Source organism: Crassostrea angulata, chromosome 7, assembly GCF_025612915.1.
Source record: "Crassostrea angulata isolate pt1a10 chromosome 7, ASM2561291v2, whole genome shotgun sequence".
In the NCBI taxonomy this organism is placed as follows: Eukaryota; Metazoa; Mollusca; class Bivalvia; order Ostreida; family Ostreidae; genus Magallana; species Magallana angulata.
This window is the reverse complement of record NC_069117.1, coordinates 28,631,293-28,654,681: the sequence shown is the minus strand read 5'-3', so window position 1 is coordinate 28,654,681 and position 23,389 is coordinate 28,631,293. Positions and strand designations below refer to the sequence as shown.

At 33.5% G+C, this 23,389-nt stretch overlaps 1 protein-coding gene across 7 annotated transcripts in view; it reads right to left on the bottom strand.

Annotated features, from left to right (window-relative positions):
- The window catches only part of LOC128155182 (GTPase-activating Rap/Ran-GAP domain-like protein 3), a 130,044-nt gene that overhangs the window by 6,979 nt on the left and 99,676 nt on the right, over positions 1–23,389 (bottom strand). For 5 of the 7 annotated variants that reach the window (XM_052816773.1, XM_052816776.1, XM_052816778.1 and 2 more), the window contains 11 exons: positions 13,031–13,100; positions 9,849–9,932; positions 7,255–7,339; positions 5,434–5,552; positions 4,206–4,270; positions 3,278–3,368; positions 2,856–2,931; positions 2,215–2,313; positions 1,936–2,039; positions 1,626–1,746; positions 247–399 (listed from right to left, as the gene is read on the bottom strand). In XM_052816773.1, the coding sequence (XP_052672733.1) occupies positions 247–399; positions 1,626–1,746; positions 1,936–2,039; positions 2,215–2,313; positions 2,856–2,931; positions 3,278–3,368; positions 4,206–4,270; positions 5,434–5,552; positions 7,255–7,339; positions 9,849–9,932; positions 13,031–13,100 (1,067 nt within the window). Of the gene's footprint in view, positions 1–246; positions 400–1,625; positions 1,747–1,935; positions 2,040–2,214; positions 2,314–2,855; positions 2,932–3,277; positions 3,369–4,205; positions 4,271–5,433; positions 5,553–7,254; positions 7,340–9,848; positions 9,933–13,030; positions 13,101–13,226; positions 13,274–18,013; positions 18,524–23,389 lie in introns of those variants that run through there. The other 2 variants (XM_052816774.1, XM_052816777.1) reach the window with 2 other exon arrangements.

The following is a 23,389-nucleotide window of genomic DNA, read 5'->3' as shown; positions in this document are numbered from 1 at the left end:
GATTAACACTCGATATAAAATACATGAAACAAGTGAACATCCATGCAAAAGTATCATAAAACAGTTACATCTATTAGTGACCATATGTAGATTTACATGTATCACACATTCCAATAAATCAAGAAATACTTTGTGAAATGCTTCTTGGATGACGATTTGCATGCCAAGCAGAATAACACGTTATCTTTTGCTAATCCTTCATTTTAATTATTTGATAGCTAATACATGTATTTGAGAAGTGCTTACATTTGACGAGAAGAAATTCTCGGAACTCATCGGCGTCATGGAACACAGGGGGCGAGGGAAGAGGCGGTCCGAAAAGAGGGACCGACTCTTCGGAAAAGACGTTGAGTCTATAAGAGCGATCACATGTATTGTAACAAACAACAGCAAATATATCTAAAGTGCATTAAGGAATTAACCCATCAATCAAACAAAATACACACAAAATAACATAAAAAGAGATACCAATGTATTTTAAAAACTGAATTTTATTTTGAGATATAAGTCCTGACTGTATTTTTTGTATTTTTTTTAATAATTTTCATTCCATCTTTTCTATAAATGCACCAGCATCTGTCCTCTCTCTGTGATAGATCTGTTAGGGGAAAGCTAAGACAGGAAGTGCGTGGGACAGGAAGTGGCGCTAACTCTAGCCCTTAAGCCATCGATCAGCCTGATTAGTTCCGAATTAGCATCAGTATCCTTGTACTTAAAGATCTTGAAATAAATAATTTAATATGTTCAAAAGGCAATCTGGGACCATAAAAATCGACGAAAGACTTTGAACCCGTTTTTTTCTCTCCATTGACCAACAACGTTTTCTTTTCGAATATCTTTACTTTTGAAAGACAGTGAGAATTAAAAGCATTGTCAAAAACGTTTTGATAAAAGAAAATTCGCTCACATGGATATAAAAGTTGCGACACACAATGCACGAGACTTAATCAGATCGTAATCATAAAACCAAGTATTATCGTTATTTGTGTATATTGCAGATTCTCGATAATCAAAATGTCTACATATTCTTATCATCAAGAAATTAAATTTTTATTAAGGACTGTCTACACACAATCGGAATATTGAAGAAATGGAGGAAAATATCCGCAGTGGTTGTAATTAAAATATCGGTAGATAACTTTATTTTAAATGATTGTTTTTGTTTATCATCATCAACGATAAATGGGAAGCGCAGAACCAATCCTTTTATTCATAAGTCATAACCAGCTTATTTCTTCATTATAAATCTTTCCTGTAAACAAACATTGTTTAAATCCACGTGAAGTACATGGTGATTAAATTGTCAATAACATATAAGACGAACCAAGCGGGGTTCATATGATTTCTAATTCAAAATCCGTACATAGCAAAGATAGACAATACGTATATATAGCGTCGAGTGTGTCAAAATCGACGTGTTAAAATTAATAGCTAAATACGGGTTAGATCGAACAATTATTTTGTCTTATTCAACGCCTGTTTCTCCAATAATGTGGGTGCTTAGGCACTTCCTTGGCGAGTGAGCCCCTTAACTCTGCCTGTCGCCTCATTGACGCTGCCTTATATTGACGAAGCTCTACAGAACGGATTGATTATTGAAACACAAAACAGAAGAAAAAGGATACGAGTAAATCGTGACCTCATCATGCAGGGCTTGAACTGAGGAAATGCTTGAGGGTCCGGACTGCTAGACTCGTAGAAGAGAATGTTTACTATGTCGTTTCCTATATGTCGCTTCCTTTCCACCTAAAAGAAATTTTTGAAAAGGTGGTTAATTTTTCTAATAAAACTTATAGTATTTTCATGTTTAATGCTGATTATCAGTGAGATGACAAAAAAAAAAATATCAAAACTACATATTTTTTTTTTAATAAAAAAGAACTATGATTTTGGTGGGGAAAATATGATTATGATTTTTTAGGAACAACCAATTACCTGTTGTTTATTCTCAAGAGAATGAGGAAGCAACGTAGATACATGAAACATAATCTCGTGGCCTTCGTAAACTGTATATATAGATTCAGTTCCAGTTGCATTAGCTGTAACCGAAACGAGATATTAATAGTACACTATTTACATGATTGAGACACTTTTCATACGACACCGTTTTAAGAATATACCATAAGGATATTTTGAAAATGAGACGTCATAGTGTATTTCCTTGTTAAATTGCAAAAATATCAAAAGAAAATGATTAAAGAAAACTACACTCACATTTGACATCTAAACCACCTTTGAACTTTTCCCATCCTTTTAATTTGATTCTGTCTCCCAATAGGTCTGAAAAACTATTAAACGACTGCGAAGGGTCATCTGTAAAAGTGAAATTATAAGGAGACACCAATTTTAGGGTTAATAACCTGAACAATACGAGTTTTTTATGCAACAAAAACACCGTTCGTATAACTTGATGTATTATTTATACCGGTAATAAGGCGAAGACAAACGTAGACAAGTTTTACAGCCTACTCCTTTTTTGTTTTTGAATTAAAAAAATCCTCGAACGAATTATTTTTTAATATTGTTAAATTTGCTTGAGGGCTATTTCATTTCTGTTTCAAAGAGAAGAGAAAAAAATCAATATTTCTGTATTTCCAGTTTTATTCCTGTATCAAAATCGTTGCAGTGTTTTACTTTTGGCGTAATTCATTTTTTATCAAAATTTCAGAGCACTTATTGATCGAAAGTGAGCAGTGATTTCAAGAATGTATAAGCAGCTGACTGTCATCAATTTCCTTAATTGAACAGAATAAAACATGATGTCATCACATGGTATTAACACTGTCCATAATCGACAGCAAGCAATCATGCCATTCTAATGACGTCATACTGATATTTTTAGCAGCAATACGTACCGTTACTATAAAACTCCTCATCTGACACCTGGTTTTCTTTGGCGTAGACCACACCAAACTTGAAGTTGATCGAACCCTGATTAAAGCACATAAGGAACATGTTAATTATATAGAGAATATATCATAAGATAAGTGGAAGGCGTTATTCACAGACTAATCAACTGCCTATAGATGGAGGGCACCGCTACCATGAACTTTTTGAGCAAAAAATTGAATCTGTATTACAATTTTATAAATATACGTCTTTTTTTATATACATTTTAGTGCTTCTGGCCAGGCCAAAAAAAAAGAAAAGAAAAGTTCCACCCAGGCTTCTCCATAACGTCTGATATATCTGTCTGAATTTTCCCCAGGCAATCATAAATGATGTTTATTTAGTTTATTAATAAAGACAGAAGGATTTGCATAATCCTTTTAGTTACCTCTTGCTCCTCCAGTACCAGAATGTCTTTTTGGATATCTGGGTCAAATATCTCTTTGGGTCCTTTTTCGAATTTTTCCAGCTCAAAATGACTACAAGAGATAAAATGTCTATTTTTTTAAGAGATAATGTAATTTTTTTCATTGATTGAACGATTAACTTTCTGAATATTTTTTGTTTTTTATGGATTTTGATAAAATATATAGAGTGGGTCGTATGTTTGAAATTCTTTACCGTTGATTATTTATCTTACGAAAAGTGAAAGTGATGCCCATTATGTACACGTATATATACGTAACCTCGTTACAAGCAAAGGTCAGTGAAATCATTAAGCATTAGGGCTAATGTGTCCTTTTCGTTTTAAAACGATTAGTTTTATTGACTACATTGACAACACGATCAATCCGCCATTTAATCATTCAATTGGTTCAAATTTCTAGCTTTGTTAGACAGCCATTCATAGAGGAAGTCGTGTACAGATTAAGTTATCAGATGTCAACAGCTTCCCCTTTTACAGGCTTTTTGCAGTCGGACCTATTGAATAATGCAATGAATTGCACCCCTGTATTTTGATGATTAATGTTAAACGAGATCGCAAAAACAAGCACCAAGTTGCTGCAATGAGGAAACCTCCATCGGATAAAGCTCCGAGTTTCAACAAATTATCCAAAATTGAATTTCATTTTAACGGATAATTGTATCTTATTTGGGATTTAACGTCTGACACTGTACTTCATTAATAGTGTCTATCAAAAGTTAAATTGAAGTTCATCAGCAATCGATATACTCAGTACATGTATGTCGAGTCTTAAAATAGCTAAAATGAGAAAGCTGAAGAACACAATGCTGAACATCAAAATCAACAAAAAAAAAATCAATCAATCAATCAATCAATCGAAAAATATTCAACAAATCAGCAATCAGTGTACCTTAAAATGCCCTTGACTGTCTGAGGTTTTTGTGGATTATATGGAAGGCAAACTCGCTTGGCTCCCTAGAATAAATTATCATGTACAAATAAAAGGTTAAAATCTAAAAATAAAGAAATACAATAAACTGTCTTTAAAATATGATGTAATGATATGCTGTAATTTGCCCAGCACTACTTTTACTATATGTATATAAATTTTTCGTGTGTAAAACATTTGATTTAAATAGTGAATGAAAATTCATTTACTAGAGAAGTAGTTAACATTCTGGTAAAAACAAGTTATCATTGTTTTTCAATGCGGATAAAAAAAAAATTCTGAAAAACCGATAGGCGGTGTTCAATATAAAAAGATAAGATTATTCGATATTAACCAGGAAAACTAAATCATATTTCATTGGTCGATTTCATAACGAAATGGCGCTGATTAAACTTCGGCAGTGTGGCCGGAAACGCAAGGTTAAGTCGACACTCTCTCGAAAACGCGTTGCCTTGTGGTAAATGTGGTTACCTTTTGAATAATACACTTTGTAGCCAACTAAGTACATGTTTATTACACAAATACATGTATATACATGTAAAATTTGTTATGAATGAAAACTCAAGAGGAATTTCCATCTTTATCCAATACATCCTGTACGTAAAAACGAGGAACTAAAACAATAGAAGAATTGTTGTCTGCGCGTCGGCGTGACTCATGAAATGCATTGTTTTTGAAAAATGCTGGAGTATGAAACAATCACCCCTCTCCAAACGCTTCTTTACAGGAAGCAATACTTAACGTAATCGGTCTCAGGTGCGCTTCGCGTGCACGTGGTAAAGATTCAAAAAGTGTTGGGGATATGGAAGCCCAGAATCGGTGTCGGATGGCGTTTGGTGTCATGCGTAAACCTAGAGGAAAGTTTTCTTAGTAAAATTACTGAACTTAGGCCCTCGGACCCCCCTCTGGCAAACTTAAATATCCCTCGGACCCCCCCCCCTCCCCCCATTCCCGCTGGATCCGCACAAGTGCGGTTTTTCTGTGATAATACCAGAGTGGTTTTGGGTGGGGAAGGAATGGGACATGGGGTTCTAATACGTACAAACTTTCTACGGCACGTTATAGTTAAAAAATATACTGTTGCATAATTACTTATGCTCGGAAAAGTTGCAGACTGCAGACCGACGAAAACGATGGGCAGGTTTCAATACTGATTATCATATGATAAAGTGAGCACAATTTGACTTACGTTTTTTCGCCATAGCACAGCTCTGTACTGTGGAACATTGTGGTTGTTAGCGTCCGTCACTACCACAGACAATATAAACGGGTCTTTCTCTGTGTCTATTCCAACATAATTCTGGTGCACTAAAAACAGAGATACATTGTGATGATGCAATTTAGTTGTTGGTCATATTCTTCAAATAAAGGTATGAAAAGTTATCTGAAAATGCTAAAATGTATAACTTGTGTTAGTATTGTTGATAATTTTTATCAAAAAACCTACTAAAAAGGGAAATTTTTTTTTTAACAGTACATGTATTGGCGCCCCCTCCCCCGAAAAAACACCCCCCCCCTTTAAAAAACTACATAAATTGACCACGTCTACATGTATATTACTGTTACTAAACAATTCATCTTTATGAAACATGTATATATCATGTAAACAATACTAAAGAGCAAAAACTAGTAGGTTATTGCCTTACATTATCTCATTAAAGGGTTTCATAGACTATGAACAGCGTCGTAAATAAGTCGATGACTTAGAACTAAACGAAAGAACTGGCCTGCTTTTGGTTTGTACTTTTCAGATAACACAGATTCAGAGATCATTAGGCAAGGACCGATTGGATAGTCGGTATTGACTTTATATTAACAACTCGATTACCCATAATAACAGCGGATATTAAAAAAGATCATATTTATGTACCTTGCTTCCTTTAAACTTAATCTCCATATAATCAAACACGACACGAGACCAATAGAATCGGTGTCCACTTGTTATTATGTTTAATCATTTTAGGTATAATACGTAATTTTATTTTTACGGATTGATGCAAAATCTGTGAAGATGTCACAAAAAGCTACTTTAAAAATAAACCAGGAAACCCAGAAGGTTAGAAATTCCTGGAAATGAAATTAGACTGCAATATCGGGCACGGCTTTAAGGTACATGTACATGTACATGGTCGATTTGACATGGATACAATTCTTGTATGGATATATAATGATGAGGTGGGGTTATAGGTTGTGTCGGAGACTTTGTTAGACCATTATCAAAACAATAAGGGTTTTTCCTATTTTCCATTTTAAAATAATTCTTAAGTCTTGTTGCTATGGCTACTTAAAAAAATTGATGAAAAAAAATTAATGCAGAAATGGGAGTTTCGAAACTTTAGTCCCATTGGTGAATAAACTATCAAAAATTCTAAAGTACAAAACAGCACGAATTTAATCACGGCATTGCATTGTATACGTTTTGCAAGAGTGCATGACTGCTTTAAAATAGATCCCGAGAGGGTAACACAATGGGAGGGCATGCACTTCCGGTGATTGAGAGTGATTTGAACGTCATACCCTTCCTTTCGTTAAAGAGATCTACAGGGATTTTGGCGTCACTAACGCATATACTTATGCCTTAAAGCCAGTGAAAATCGAACAAAGGTAGAGAATAAGGATTACATGTTAATGTTTAATCAAATGTGTAACCATTAATAAAAGTTTGCTTTCATTGTTTTCCTGACAGATTTTCCTATCTGTGAATACCACGACATATAACTAAAGAATTCGAAAGAAACATGGTGATTAATCTCTTGTTTTTCTTATTATAATAGATAAAAGAGCCTGACTTAATTAGTTCTAGTGTCATCTGAAGACTACTCCTGCTGTTTCATTTATTTACTAATACATCAAGGTTATTCATGTGAAGATTAAGACCACGTACCATTATGCTCCCTTTAGTGGCTCTGTGTTTGATTTCAAAATTTTTTTTGTAATGGAATTTCATAGAGAAAAATCACCTGACATTGATAGTTCAGAAACCCATTATGAGAGATGAAAATCTACTTACGTTTTCCAAGAAAGTATTTAAAATACCATCGGGTTTGAAATTCTGGGTTTTCAAGATGGACTGGACTCGCAACGGGACTTGAGACCTGAAAAAAAACCAATGCATTTACATGAATTTAATAAACAAGTTAAGTGCAAATTTAGTTCATAAAAATGGTCGTCAAACTGTTTTATAATCCTTACCAAGCTTTAAAAAGTTATATTATCATACGCACTTTAATAAAGGATAAGCATATCACATTACCAATTTTAATGTTGTACAACTTTCAAAACAAAAAAAAAACAAATCAACACTATCGTTTGAAATTATATCAACGAGGAATTGCTTATTACGTATGGTCTGTCATTTAATCGGTCCAACATGACTTAAAGAAAGAAATTTAATGTTAGAATCTTGGTAGCTTACTGCGGAGATATTTAGTTTCTGGGATAATTACGTTCCGTCATTGACCGATAGGTTGTTGAACGTTTAGAACAATAAAAAAAAGTACAACCAAATATTAATGATAACAAAAGATCTATCTGACGTGTGGTTTACAATCGCAACACTAGAATTCGTGGATACTTAATTTTCAAGGATAACGATGGTATATGTATCCCCGCCCACGGATATAATAATCACCAACAAATTCTTTATTCCTTATAGGTACAAGCAATTCACGAAATCATTTTAAAAGATGTCAGCTCACGAAAATTTTTACTCCAAAAATTTAATATGGTTTTACAGTAGTAGAAAGGAAATTCACCTTATAGCGTCTACCTCGGTATTCAATTTCAAGATACTATATACTAACACCCCCCCCCCCCCCCCACTCATTGTTGTCCAAAGTCAAAAGGCAATGAAAATGGAAAACAAGTTGTTAGTTCGTTGGGTACAATTATTCTCGCTTATCTCGTTGTCCACACTGTTAAATGGTCAATTAGAGCTTATCCTGTCAAATCGCTGCATGGGAATGACAAGCTTATCAACATGGTCAGTCAGTTGTTTACATAAACAATACTTTAACAGTCCTATCATATACACAATATGCTATGTTCAATCAATTTTTATTTTAAGCATATCAGATACAGCAGAATAATGCAAATATACAAACGAAGATTAGCTTGAAATAAAATTTGTTGTTTGTAAACAAGAAAACAAGGAAATAAGAATGTACTAGAATTTCCCTCAAAATAAGGATCCTGAATTACGTAAAACGTCATGTGATTTTCTAAATTGCATCTAGAAACGTTCGCCCTTCTCCCAGTTTTGCCTAATTACTTCCACTTTCTTCTTTAACAAATACATTTTTGTCAATTTGACAAATTACTACACAAAGGTTCGACTTTAACTTAGTTTAAAACTGTAGCGTCTGTTAATGTTGTTTTGTTTTTAGAAATAAATAAAAATCAATGCACAATTTCACACACTTGTGATCAGTATCTCTATCACTTGTTGTAAGCTTTGTTCTTCCTAAGAAGTTACAATAGACCACCTAAATTGAATCATTACACTAAGTTAAAATAACTTCATATCCTTGTTACCTTAACTTCCTTGTATATTTGAACACTTTATACATGTAGTTTTGATTTTTTAACACGTGTAAAGAAAAAATTTAAAGGAGATTGGTCACGAATTCAGCTGAATGTTTTCAAATTTTAATTTTTCATTTCTACAGGTAGATGTAAAGGTAAACCAAATTGCAGAGATATAAGCAAGATACAGAGCTCACAGTGCTTTGTTATGTACATAACGCTCGTGCCAATTTTTGCTTTTATTGGTTCAATAAAATGATTAATGGTCTGGTTTTTTTTTCTATTTACTAGTGTGTTGCATACACAGATATAAGAGTACTACAGTATGTACTGTACACTACTTCTAATTCTGTTTTTAACCTTGTGTTTTCTATTTAGCTCTCAATATATAAACAAAAAGTTAACATAACCTGAGCTTTTTATCTTACATAATACATGTGTTACCAAATGATTGACACTAGTACTCAAGTTTTAGTTGACAATTTGAAATACCTTAGTGATACAATATATACATAAAAAATGCAAAAATAAAATTTGAGCATTTTCAGTTTAAATCGTGACCATGTCTCCTTAAAATTCTTCTAAAAGTCAAGAGGTGCATAGGGCCGGTGCTTATCCCTGGTTTTCGTAGTGTTTAGAGGATGAGAGTGATCGACTCCCCCTTGGTGGAACATCACAAAGGTCCATCACAGTGTAATCCATCACGTAAGCCGGTACCCAATTGCAGGTGGGTGGAATGAGACTGTGTACATAAAGTGTCTTCAAGTTGTCTAAAGACACAATACACAACACCAGTTGACCACAGCTGAGCTCGAACCGGCCACCTTTTGGTTACTGGCTTAATACCTATAACCACTGGGCCATGTGCTGTATTTGTAACCTTATACTCTTGATTTCAACTGTTTTCTTTCATCATGATCCATTCATATATTTCTGTGATATACTATCTTACAAATTAAAGTCATAAAATATACCTATTTGTTCTCTTGGCTCTAATATTATTGTGTCAAATCTGATCGATCAATGCTTAACCATTTGAAGTGTGTTTGTTTTGCACATTGTGATTACACAATTACGTACCTCATCGCTTCCTTCTAAATCTCCAGATTCTATTCGAAACCTGCCAGCGGAATGGCTCTTGCAATCATCGTCCATTAATGTTAGCTGAAAAGAGAATATATAATTAATTTATTTTTTTCTTTCTATTACAGTAACTCATTGTTAATAAAATCACCTTCTAGAATTCAATGTACCTTTCTTATTCCGGAAACTTAGTACGGACTTCGCTATAACCGAGTTTTACTGTACAGAGATTCATAATTACTGCTAAAGTTTGAATTTGTAGGATTGTGTATAGGACCACGTTTTATTGTTTGTCCCCTCCTTACTAACTTCGTCCAGAAATTTTAGTATACATATATAATATATATTTTATGATTCTGCATTGTGAGACTTTAACACGATACTTAAATAAATGATGTTGGTAATTGCACATATGATTGATTATTCTTAGATATGGCATCACATACATGTACGTTGCAAATGGCTGGTACTTGTTTTCATGTGAAGACCTGGGGTAAGTAGGGAACGTGAAATAAAGTAGTTCTATAGAACTTTTGTCCCTACTTTTAAAAAATCATCTCTAAATGTATATGCTGCCAAATTGAACACGAAGCAAATTTACGGGATATATGATTTCTTACAGAGAACGTTGCAAGCCAAACATATCAGTGTTTTATATATATATATATATATATATATATATATATATATATATATATATATATATATATATATATATATATATATATATATATATATATATATATATATATATATATATATATATATATTTACTAGATAATACTAGTATTCAGATGATGTAACTACGTGTGTACCTCATAAATGGCAAGTAAGTTTTGGTGTTTATAAAACAGAATCATGGTAATCTTATTTCTTCCATTGTCACTCATTTGTAACAGAACCAAATAAATGGGGTTCATGTATTATTCATAGCAATCCATTGACGTTAGAATGTGATGGTTGAATTTTCAATGGGGATTTCAAATTACAACAATTTAATCCAGTTTAGACAGAAAACGATGCACTTGGATACCAGGATACTTTGGGTTTCGAATAAAACCTTGTATAGCGCGAAGCACTTGTAAAAATTTATCACAAGCAAGCTAATTGTAACACTAAACCGTATAAAAGCAAAGCACTCGTCCTGTATGAATTCCATCATACATGATTTAAGTTATGATCAATGGATGCAAGAAAAATAGAAATTGTGCTGAAATACAAGAATTCCAGTGAGAAAACTTTAACGGGAAATGGGGCGTTCTGTTATAGAAAACCAAGCTGACTTGGACAAATGATTCCATTGTCATTCAATAACACCTTCAACAGTTCGAACGACTCTTAATGAATTACCATTGGTAAAACTTAGTGAACGCTTGAAACAAAATATGTCAAAAGAGGCAAGAAGCATTGATTTAAAAGTGTGTGGGTGTGTGAGAGTGTGTGTGTGTGTGGGGGGGGGGGGGGGGGGTGTAGCTTATCAGACATTTTTGTAAGCAACCCCCCCCCCCCCCCCCCCAAATAAACCTGCAGGAATAAATAATGAAAGGGGAGTAGTGTTGCACACCATATTAAAATATTCTTGTAAGTTTTCTGGGCGCAAAGCAATTGATTATTTGTGGCATTTTAAACATAACCGATTTACAAACATCTTTAATGTACCTACTACAAGATCAGTTAAATACTGTTCGTAATACATTAACATAATAGTATATTCTAATACGCTTCTTTAGAATGCCACTTGTCAAACATTCCAAAAAAGAGGGGCTGTCAAAATGAAAAGGTTCTCTTTTTTTATGAATAAGTGATAAAAAAATAAAAGTAGGAAGTTTATGTTCTACATGCCGCTCAAGCTAACAGCTGCAATAAATTTGTATCATTGATTTCTTACACACGCATGCATGGGATATGAACGAAATAATCTGCACATTTGTACAGCATAGGTTCAAAATCATTTGAGTGGGAGGATATGTGTAAGAAAAACGAGATAAGCGGATCCGACAAGGGTGAAGAGGTGTCACGGGGTCGATCGAGTAACTATTCTTGAACCCCCCCCCCCTTTTCTTGTTTGAAAATTCGTGTTTTGGTCAATGATCATTATCATTGTATTCTATTCAAATAAAATACACAAAGCGTTGTGGCTTTTTTTTTACGATTAATTAAACCTAGCATAAACCTAGGTCTCTATATAGGTATGTTTTGATATCCGACGTTAAGAATGTATAGTTGATAACAGTAAAGAAGGAAATATAAGGATGTTTCCTCTTGGGGGTCCGAGCGGCCAATAATTACGACGAAAGGTTTATACTAAAGATATACGATATCACGGTATTAGATAAAAGGCTTTTGGTGCTTTGCTCTGCTTCAATCTCTATCTTTTATCATTAATACACTCCCGTGTTTAATCATTATCTTTAAGCATTACCATACCTTTAATCAGAATACATCCGAAACTTGTTCATATCAAGAAAGATGTATGGCGACGTTTATAATTCTTACTCGAAGCAAGGTCGATTTATGCTGATTGGGCTTGGGGTCAATTGCAGTTCATGGCAAAAAAGTATTATGATAATGTCTCATTTTTACTTATGAAATAAAACATTTGATTTTTATTACATTAAGATCGAACTGATATGACGTGCATCATTTTCAGGAAAACCATTACTGCTTTTCTAGTTTCAACAAAATCATGTAATAAGTAACTCTTCATATTTTCTGTCAAAATCAAATATCTTTCTCCGATGGAATACTTTTCTGCATCGAGGACCAGAACGTAAAACGTTCAGATATCAGATTCCAACAGAAGCGAAAATGCAGGCCAAAAAAAAAATGAAAAAATAAAAAACGCAAGTAATACTGCTATCGTAAGCATTCGCTAAAGTTGTAATATTTTTGCATCAAGAGAGGGTCGAGAAAACAGCTATAGACAAATCGGAATTAATAGCAAGACAAAACATAGAGTTCCCAAGCGTTAATTACGAGCAATTCATCGAAAAATCATTGCGACTTCTCACATAACTTGTTACATCTAGGGTCGTGGTATCGAAAAGATATAAAAAGAGAATACAAAAAACTGACATCAATTTAAACTTTATATCTATTTTATGAGTAGGTGTGACTCCTTTTGCAATCATTTTGTCTCATTATTGCTGATACCAGGAGACCTAAACATCTAGTCTTACCGTTTCCACGGAGCCATATTGTCGTCTGCTGAAAGCATCTCGCCTAACAGTCAAATCGGTTGTAGGAGTGCTGAAAAGAATAAAGGGAAAATGATGATTAAAGAAAAATCGTTTAATTCATCTCCAGATAATTATCGCTGCAATTGATAATCTAATCGGATGAGTTTACGACATTAGTCCAATTTACGACGATTACCCGAAGCAATCGCGCCCAACAGTTCCAAGCATGTTCCCCTCACGGGAATAACCAAAATAACTTATCGATATTTTGAAGAACCTTAAAACCTCTTTCAGATTGCACATGTTAGATTTGTGAATTTTGAATGTTATTTATTTTTATGAGCATTGCCTCCGTCTAAATTAGTTGTACGCTGTGATCGTAACACGTAGATATGGTGGATTATCAGCGAAGCCGAACTCGCCTACTGCTCGCTTCTTGAAAACTTTAGTAGGATGATCCTGCAAGTCAGCGACTGATTGGTATTGAATCGAGCTCTTCATTTTTAGTTTTTTGTTCTATAGAAAGGAAATTTGTCGTTAAGAACCACTCCAATGTACGGAAACATTTGTCCCTGTGCCATTCTTATCGACAAAACATCTGTTTTGCCCTCCCGATTTGATTTCCTTCTCCCCAAATCACGCAACAGGCAAACATAAATCGATTTTTGTAAAATTGATTACCGTGGAAGACATATATTTTGTCTTCATTATCTATATTTTGATCATGCAAAAAAAAAGCACAAACAAAAAAAGCATTAATCCTTGCAAATAATGACAGAGACCTTGGAGCTGCATGAAATCATCGATGAAATTGAACTGTGCTCTTGCAACCAATGTCTAACGGAACAAAACGTCTCCAAAAGTCAAAAGGACATTATTGGTCGCACGTTATTTCCGACGTCAGTATAATATTCAAACAGAATTCAATAAATCAGGCGAACTCATTATATTTGAAGCGACCACGGGCACCGGAAATCCATGCAAGTCAATGCAACTGACTGATCCTGAGTTATTGCAGACAGTTCTACATCACAGCAAGCAAGTGGTTATGAACGATCACGCTAGATGCATGACATTCCATGTCACTTCTTTTTCTATCTACTTATCGTATAATTATGAGATATATAAGTCTCATTTTTATTTTATGTTATACAAGTCAAAAAACATTTACGTTATACAAGTCAGGAAAAAGCCCAACATTTATGTGTGATCGATTCACTGTGATATAAATATCTACATCTAGATCAAATATCTAAGCAAAATACTTTATAATCCGAACATCCATTGGAGCCTGAAGATCAAATGAAAGTGGGGTTTTTTTTACTTCAATTATATAGTAAAATAATGTTGCTATTTCACACACTAGTCGTATTTGTGCAATGAATAAAAATGGCGCAACTAATATAATTTTAGTTATAAACTATGCTATTTTTTTAGGTTAATAGAGGTAGTCTCAATTTTGATTAATTGTCTGGAAATGAAGAACTGTGTAACTAAAGCAAAGCACATAATTTTTTCTTTCTTTACTAAATAAAACACGTAGTTGACGGCAAGCAAAATTATACTTAAATATTAAAGGGGCATGGTCACAATTTTGGCCAAATTATATTTTTCTGTTTTTACTATTAATAATGCATTTATAATGATCACATGAAATTTGAGAGTCAGTCGTAGAGTTACAAGCAAGACACAGTGCTCATAATTCCTTGTCATGTAAACAAGGCGCGTGTCCTATTTTTGTTTAATGTACCAGTAAAAAATCTTTTTCAAGGTATTTGTGTAATATTTTCTTATTCTTTTAAGCATAGATAAACAGTTCCTAAACGTTTAACATAATCATTTTAGGGCTAAAACAGGAATTTTCACCTCAACATTCAATTTGTACACTAAAGCTTTGTTTACATAGCAAAGAATTGTAGGTGTAAGCTCTGTAATTTGCTTATAACTAATCGAATGACACTCAAATTTTGGTTGCCTATTGAAAATGCCTTACGAAAGCATTGTTAACGTAAAAATCAGAAAAATAATTTTTGACCGAAATCGTGACCATGCCCCTTAAATCTGTTGACCATCCAGCCTCTTCAATAAAAAGAATGGCTTTTTGGAGTCCCTGCTTGGTCAACAGTAAACATGTACATTGGCAGGCATATTAACAGTGCGTATGTACATGTAAATGTTACGCAAATGTTTGTATGACGTAAGCTTTTATCGTGAATCGCGAGAACATACAATTACATACCCCTCCCCTTTTCCACTTTACACAATGATGTCAAATGAACCTGATAATTATAATGGCTTCCTGTGATTATTCAAGCACCGAATCAGGCCGTTTAAAATCATATTTATATTTATATCCTTCTTTATATGATTTAAAAACCGTAAACAAAGCTGCATAACGTTGTAATGAGAAAATGGCACCCTTAGTAAAAATCAGCTGAATAAAAATAATAAAAGCAATCCTATTTTGGCTTAAGAGATCGAATTAAACTTTGGAAAACTCTCGTAAAAATGCATGATATTCAGCATTATCACTTTAACTTTCACTTTATGCGAAAAAGGGATTGTCTGGTCTAAAGCTGAGGCCGCATTCACATTCGCCTTCCTCTTTAATAGCTTGTTAAATATAATTATTGATTAGCAATACATAATATTGCGATAGTACATGTACAGATGCACTTTATGACAATTTTGCTGGGGGGGGGGGGGGGGGGGGGCAAAGCAAACAAATCTGTTAATACAACATCATGCAAACAAATCTGGTCTATTGAATGTGTGTTAGCAGATTGAATTGTTCCTGTTCCAAAGTTACAGAAATATTTCTTGCCAATACCATAGTTATGGGGTGGTATTTATTTGACAGATGGCACAAAAGACAATTTAAGATGTTTCAACCCTTATTTCTTTACATGAAACTGCAATTAGTACCATGTTTCCTACTCTATATAGCTATGAAATACATGTATGACATATTTTTGAACATGTAACTGTCCATAAACTTCATAACAGTTGCTCTTTCGACACCCTCGCGTGTAATTATCTGAATTGCTTAAAAAAATAGATGTACAATGTAAAACAACTACATGTACATGTAAAACCCGTGTCATATCAAAATGTCTTATAACTAGTTTTAAAATAAAGTTAATTCATTCACTCACTCAATCACCCCCTCAATATAGATAAAGAATTATGACGCGAAGGAGAGGTCTGCTGAAATAGCCATATGGCTGCATAAAGTCAATACTTATGACAAGTTGCTGTGACGTTAACAACTGCAAGAGAGCCATATTTTCAACGACGAGAGGCTCAACATGTTGTGCAAAGTAGAACTGTAAATCAGTCTGATGACTCTGCTCATAAACCCTTCCTACCATTGGTCAAAACATGAATTGTAGTTACTACTCTATTAAGCCAAGTTCTGTGCTTCAGCGAATACACATGTAAACTATGTGCAAAAGCTAAGACGGAAACAAAAATTAGAATTCAAATTGTATTTTTGTTTAATTCCGGCAATCATAGTATAATATAGCAAGGCCAAGTAAAGGAAGGAACATCACATACTTTTTTCTTTATCAAAAGGAAGCAATATAAATATCTCCATTACGTAACATGAAACTTCAAGACAAGATCTTTTTAATGAAATGGCTATACTAAAATTGTAGTGATTATCCTCCACATTAAAAGGGTTTCATAGATACTGCACAAGTATGTGCTTATTTCAGACGCCATGTCAGATGAAGTATATTCAACTGGGTTGAGTGTAAATATAGGAAAAACAATGAATAATACGTTGACTTCTGTTGTGTTTTTAACTGACGACTGGGAGATCATTTGTTTATTTCTCGATCTAATTGACGCATGACTTTCACACTGGGATATGTACCAAACTAGGAATATAACCAGACATGAAAAACCAGTTCTGGTGAATATTTTTAAACCACCAAATATGTATGTCAAAAAATCATACAGTCGTTGGAAGTTATACTGAAGAACCCTTCTATTTAAAAAATGAACCACCTTATACTAATGAAGGAAGAAATGAACCGTATTGTTTCCTTACAGGAAGTGAAATAAAAGCGTCTTTATTCCTCCCGGATGCTGTTAATTAACATTTTAAGCATGCTGATCATTACATCATCACGTTAAGGAACACTTATAATTGTTTTCCTTGTGTACTTTTTTTTTCATCATCACTTAAAAAAGGGAACTGTCAAATTTAAAAGGCTACAACAGCTTTCCCTGAATTTTTTTATCACTGACCGTTTTTCTTTGCATGCATGGTCATGTTCACGTTATAATTCCTCGTGTACAGCAAGTTACATTTTATAAGTTGCATATTATAATGTGTATATTGAAATATATTAAAATTCCGAGGACAAAACTTCAGTGAAGCATCGCTTGCTCTTCGTCATACAAATAAACAAAATGCAATTTAGATAAAATAGAAAAAATTCGTAGATTTAATTACTCAGTCTAAAGAATACACACAGGCATGATAAATTTGTCAACTCTAATTTAAAAAACCCAATACAAAACTTTTAAACTAGTCCTGATTTTTAATAAACATAAACGTCTCGCTAGAAATTTCTTCTTCTTCATATTCTATATTTTAAAAGAGTTTTTGCTTATTAAATTTGCTTTGCACAGTTTTGAGGAAAAAAACCTAAAGCAAAACTAAAAAAAATAATATAGAAATTTCTGAAAATCGTTATATCGATTTGACGTATATTAGAATCATTTTGCATTTTTAGGCAATTGGTCATTGCCAACTGATTTTCTTAATTGAACTAAAAATGACACATTGGATTCAAGAAAATACTTTTAAGAAAAATGCACATGATGGAAACAAGTTTTTAACCAAACATGACAGCAATGCAGATATTTTGCAAAAAATTAAATTATGGGTGACTTCAAACCCCTTAACACACAGAGAGAGAGAGAGAGAGAGAGAGAGAGAGAGAGAGAGAGAGAGAGAGAGAGAGGCACCTGGAACATCGAGGCCTGAACTGATTCCCACTACCATCCTTCCAAGTCACCCGTTTCTGCTCTTTGATGGGACTTTGGCTACATCTCTTTTTTTGCGTTGAGACAGATTTCGAACGAAATCGGAACAAAAAGTCTTCCATTGCGCAAGGCATTAGATGCTAATAAACAGACGTTTTTTTAACATCAACAAATTACATCACAACAAAGCGCACGTAATTCAAAAGTTCTGCAAGGAAAGACGGATTTACACAAATCCATATACACCGTTTTTTCTCTCACAAGTTAGCAATTGAGCAATATCTGATAAAATACTAACAAATCAAATTAGCCTTGTCTATCCTCTCCCATCGTGAGCCGATTTCACTCTAAACACGTTGTTTTCTTCTGTCAAACATATAGGCATGCGGCGGCGGATGAATCTCAATCGATATGCTGTCTCCTTCCGCCACAAAAGGTCGACATTACAACAGCCTACCTTTTCCCATTCATAAACGGAGATGAAGGAGTGAGAAATAAGTCGATCAAAGGCCATCGTGTGAAATAATATCAGACATAGGTCAATAACGTCCCAAGTGTTATAAAAATTATGTCATTGGAGGAAATGAGATTGAACAGTTGTATATAGTTTTATGCTGAATCAAAAAATATGTCAAACACAGTAAAAAAAATTAATTCTAAAAATGTTTTTTTTGCTTGATTGCGGGTACATGGGAACGAATGAACGATATGATTTGTGATATGTATGCAGAAATAAAGGGGATTATGTTAATGTATGCAAATGATAAGAAAATTATGATCACAAATTTTTGGATTGATGCATGAAGCATATGAAAATCATGGTCTGAAAACTGTGAAAAGGTAGTGTTAGTACACACGCATTAAGTTAAAGCTCTGAATTATTAGTATATGCATCTGTGGTTCTCAAACTGTTATATGTATAACCTTTCTCTTTTATTTTTCTTCATTGTTTCAATGACGTACTTGCATTCCGTAGCTACATGTAATCATTAAACATGACCCACAATTTGCCCAGGACGGGAAGTATTTAGTATGGAGATAGGGCAACCAGTAACGCCTTTTGCTTTTGGTATTTTAGAGCATGGAATATTTTTCAAAAAACAGACTCATACACAATTACTTAATTAATTTATTAAAACGGATAAATTTGAGAGCGCACAACATTTTTTCAAGACAATGTTTAGGAAATAAAGACTTTTGTCAATGTCAAAAATATTTTAATGAAATAAACTTTCTTCCTTGTTTCAAACACCGAAATCGATTTAATATTTCACAAAGAACATAGGATACAAACACACGGAAACAACGTGAACACCCCCCCCCCTCCCCAATAATAATTGTTATGATAAAAACAAACGTAAAAAATACCAAAACAAAACACTGATCCTGTAAAATTCAACCCAGGATAATTCATTTTCTATGCGATTTGATAAAATTCCATCCCGAGGGTAAAATTCAAAATCTCAATCAATTTCTGACAAATAGAAAATGGTTCTTGGGTCACGTGGGCTATACAACAGGTATTACTATTACAGGTAAAAACAGAAATAACATCACCGCGACAAAACTCTCATAAATATCACTGATGTAAAAGGTTTTAGGAGTCATGTAACATCCATTTTGAGACTAAATGTTTATTTTTGTATGATTACTTCAGTATCGTCAACTTACAGTTTGGTTGTTGCCATGACTACCAAATTATTTTTTCCATAAAGTCGTTTTTAAGTTTTTGTATATCATGTTCAGATGTCAATGTAATGATTTTAATTGAAACATTTAGTTTTTCTCTTAAAAAATGACAAAAAGGGATCAAAGAGTTTGTTTATTGATTTTTAAGAGGAAGGGGAGACATTAAAGAATAACCAAGACCAACAAGAAAAGCAAATAAAGGACTTTAATGGAACCGAAACAAACTGTAAATGTACGCTTATGTGCAGAGAACATTAATCATGTTAAAGTACAAACTGTACATTATAAGAATATCATCATCAACGTCTTATTGTATCATCTCGTGATACATGACATCATGTGATAATGATTCAGAAAATGACACTTAATGAATCATGCAATTCTGAAAACACAGGTACCGATCTGTGATATAAACTGACAATGAAACATGATAACTCATGAACTTCTAAGATAGTCAAATTTGATCAAATCAACAGATTGCAATATGTACATGTATACTACTAAAAGTACATAATATACCAAATATGCCATGTGCTTAATATAATGATCTGTCTTAAGGTCAAGATCTAGTACATGTAAATGATTCCAGAGTGTCTTTTTGGTGCTAGAACCATTATGACGTCATAATTGATTTGATGAATCTTTTCCTTATTCTACGGCGTTAAAGAACTTATGTGAAAAATAAAACAATATTTTGACATTCTTTATTAATCACAGGAAAAGTAATCCTGTTATACATATTCAATTTAACATCATTTTAAAGAGGAGGTCAAGAACTTGTTCAATGCCGTTTTTGGAGAGACGGTAGGCTTTCTAGATATATTTCATTAGTCAAAAATGGACAAAACTCCGAGATTTGTTATTTTTATCCTTCATATTTCATAGAAAATGGTTGTCTAAAACATGATTTTTCATTATGTTTACCAAAAATTTAAGCCCCGGTACACCGTATGAAACAAAGATATTGTTATGAAGCATCATTAAAAGAATTTATATCATGAATTTCATAAACATGTAGGCACCTTTCATTTACTAGATCTTGACATTAAAAAGGAAAAAAATCTCTTTAATTTTCAATGCATATCCTACATGTACTTGATGTACCGTAAGTTGAGTGTAATACTTTAAATCTCCAATATTTAAGGTACAGTTTTCATTTTGGGAATTATATTTAATAAATCGTGTAACTTTACCAGAAAAGTAATAATCTAAGAACATACAAAACCACACGCAACTGTTCGAAACATTAGAATTCGTGATGGCCCAATTTTCGTGGTATTCGTGGGTAGCCCTCTTCCGTGAATTTACATCCTCGAAGAAAACAAATTTTGATAAAGTATTCGTTTTCGTACTAAAACTGAAAACCGGCAAATCCACGAAATTGCATCCCCGCGAATAAGAAAAAATCCCATAATCCACAAAAATTGCCCCCCCCCCAAGAATTTAGAACCATTTCAACAAGACCTTGGACTTGCGGTAGGATGTAACTGTCTATTTCTTGCATGAAAAGAAGTTGAAATTGACGCTGGTTTCAAGTGAAATATACACAACTTACATAGTCTTAGCTCAAAAGCCGGACAAATCTTGTCGGTTTCAAAGAGCCAAGGTTAAATGGCCAGCAATGAAATCGAAAAGCCTACGTCACAATGCTGTTTGACACAACTACCCAAAGTCCAAGATCTTGTTAAAAGGGTTCTAAATGATTCCACTGCATTTTATACGGACGTTCCAGTTTAATAAAATACATACGTATGACATCCAACCCAGTTATACATACTTACATGTACATGAATGCATTAACGTATACAGTGCTGTTCAACATGGTAGCGTTGCACACAATGCAAGTTTGGGGATGAGTAATCTATAATCGAGCACTTATGGTAGTTTTTCACTTCAAAGGGACAAGCAATCTAAGATACACGATAGATGTATCCCATATAATATTTGAATGGTATGCAGAGAAAACGCCCTATATTGAATTACGTGTAATGAATCAGGTGACAAAATTGTTTTGACTTTGAAATTGACAGATATATCAAGCTATCAGTATTAATTATAAACTACAATCAAATACTTAATAATTAATGGATAACGCAGGACTAATTTTTTTTCTTTTAAAAATCATTGTTGTAAAGTGCACGTTCATTGTGAAAACCATAACGTTTTAATGAGATGCACCACAGCAATCATTCACATCACATGTGGTCATAAACATACAGGAATTATAATGTTCTATACACGTCAGATGATGCAGCTAAATAATGAAACTAAATGCAAAAACTTTTAGATAGTGTTGATAATGATAAAATAATCCGTGAAATTATCTTTTGCTATGCTACAGCAAAATAACCCTACAGGTAGAATACAGTACAGTAACAGAATTAAGCATCAAACTTCCAATACATCCCACAGTATGATGTTAGCAATAAAATCATGTATAAACTACCGTGATTACATATACAGGCTTGTCTCGCACATCGATTTCTATCGCAAACCACGAACACGAGGCTTTCTTGCATTATCACCTCTATTGTAACGACATTCCATATATACCTGAATATTTCATTTCAGTTGTTTTTTGATCGATATACGGTCAATGCCCATAAGTAATTTCGATAAGCTTTTTTGTTGTCTATGCGAAGGGGGCATTAGCACCTGAAGATAGTTTGATTATTTAAAAGTTGAAAAATAAAACCCAATATAATGTAGCAAAGAAAGAAAACTCGTGCATTATTCAGTTAAAGTTTCGATCCTAAACTTCCTTTAAGGTCCTGACAAGTGTAACAAGACAGAATTTTTGTGAAAAGCCTCAGGTCTACATTTGGCAGATCCTTGTCGTCACTGTTTAAAAGGCAGATAACTCAAAATTGAAAATTAACTTAAACATGTATACATCATACATGCATTGTCATAAACGTAAGGGTTTAAGGTAAGCTCTGTTAACGCAAAAAGGGTATACTAGAGGAACCGCGAGATTCATTCGATATTGTTTAAAGGTAGACGGTTTATGTTTACCCACGTGTCAGCCACACGCCGAACAAACCATAACTATTCTTTTTATTAATAGAAGAAAATAGTTACACAAGACTTATTTTGACCGAATTAGGAAAATGAAGTACTAATTCTACTCGAATTAATTAATCAGTGGGCGGTACACTGTGGCGGACTGCAGTTATCCTTATGTACTAAGATCCTTCATTTCGTCCTACTTGCAACACGATTTCCTATATAATTGAATATTGCAGCAAAATTCGGTTATACCTTAAAACGAATTTCATGGAGTACTATCTCGTCATGAATATTATAATTACGAATATTTTATAGAACAATTTTATAACTGCTATGATTGCATGTTTTTAACAATTTTTTTACGAACTAGATCAACTTAATTAGCTTGCTGCAAAGCAACGAGTAGGCGTCCAATTAAAGGTGAAAGTTTTAAAATAAATTCTAAGATTAACAACTGTAATTCGAACATAAAACTTGTCTTTTGTGCTTAGACATGAAACATCATTTTTTAAGGCAAAGTGAAACAGAAATTTGACCATATCATAAAAAGGCATAGTTTATTCAAAAATCAACTATTTTAAGAACTGAACCAAATTACGAATTATTCAACAACGATGTAACAAAAATCTATTAACGATCCAACAAATAAACCGAATTATC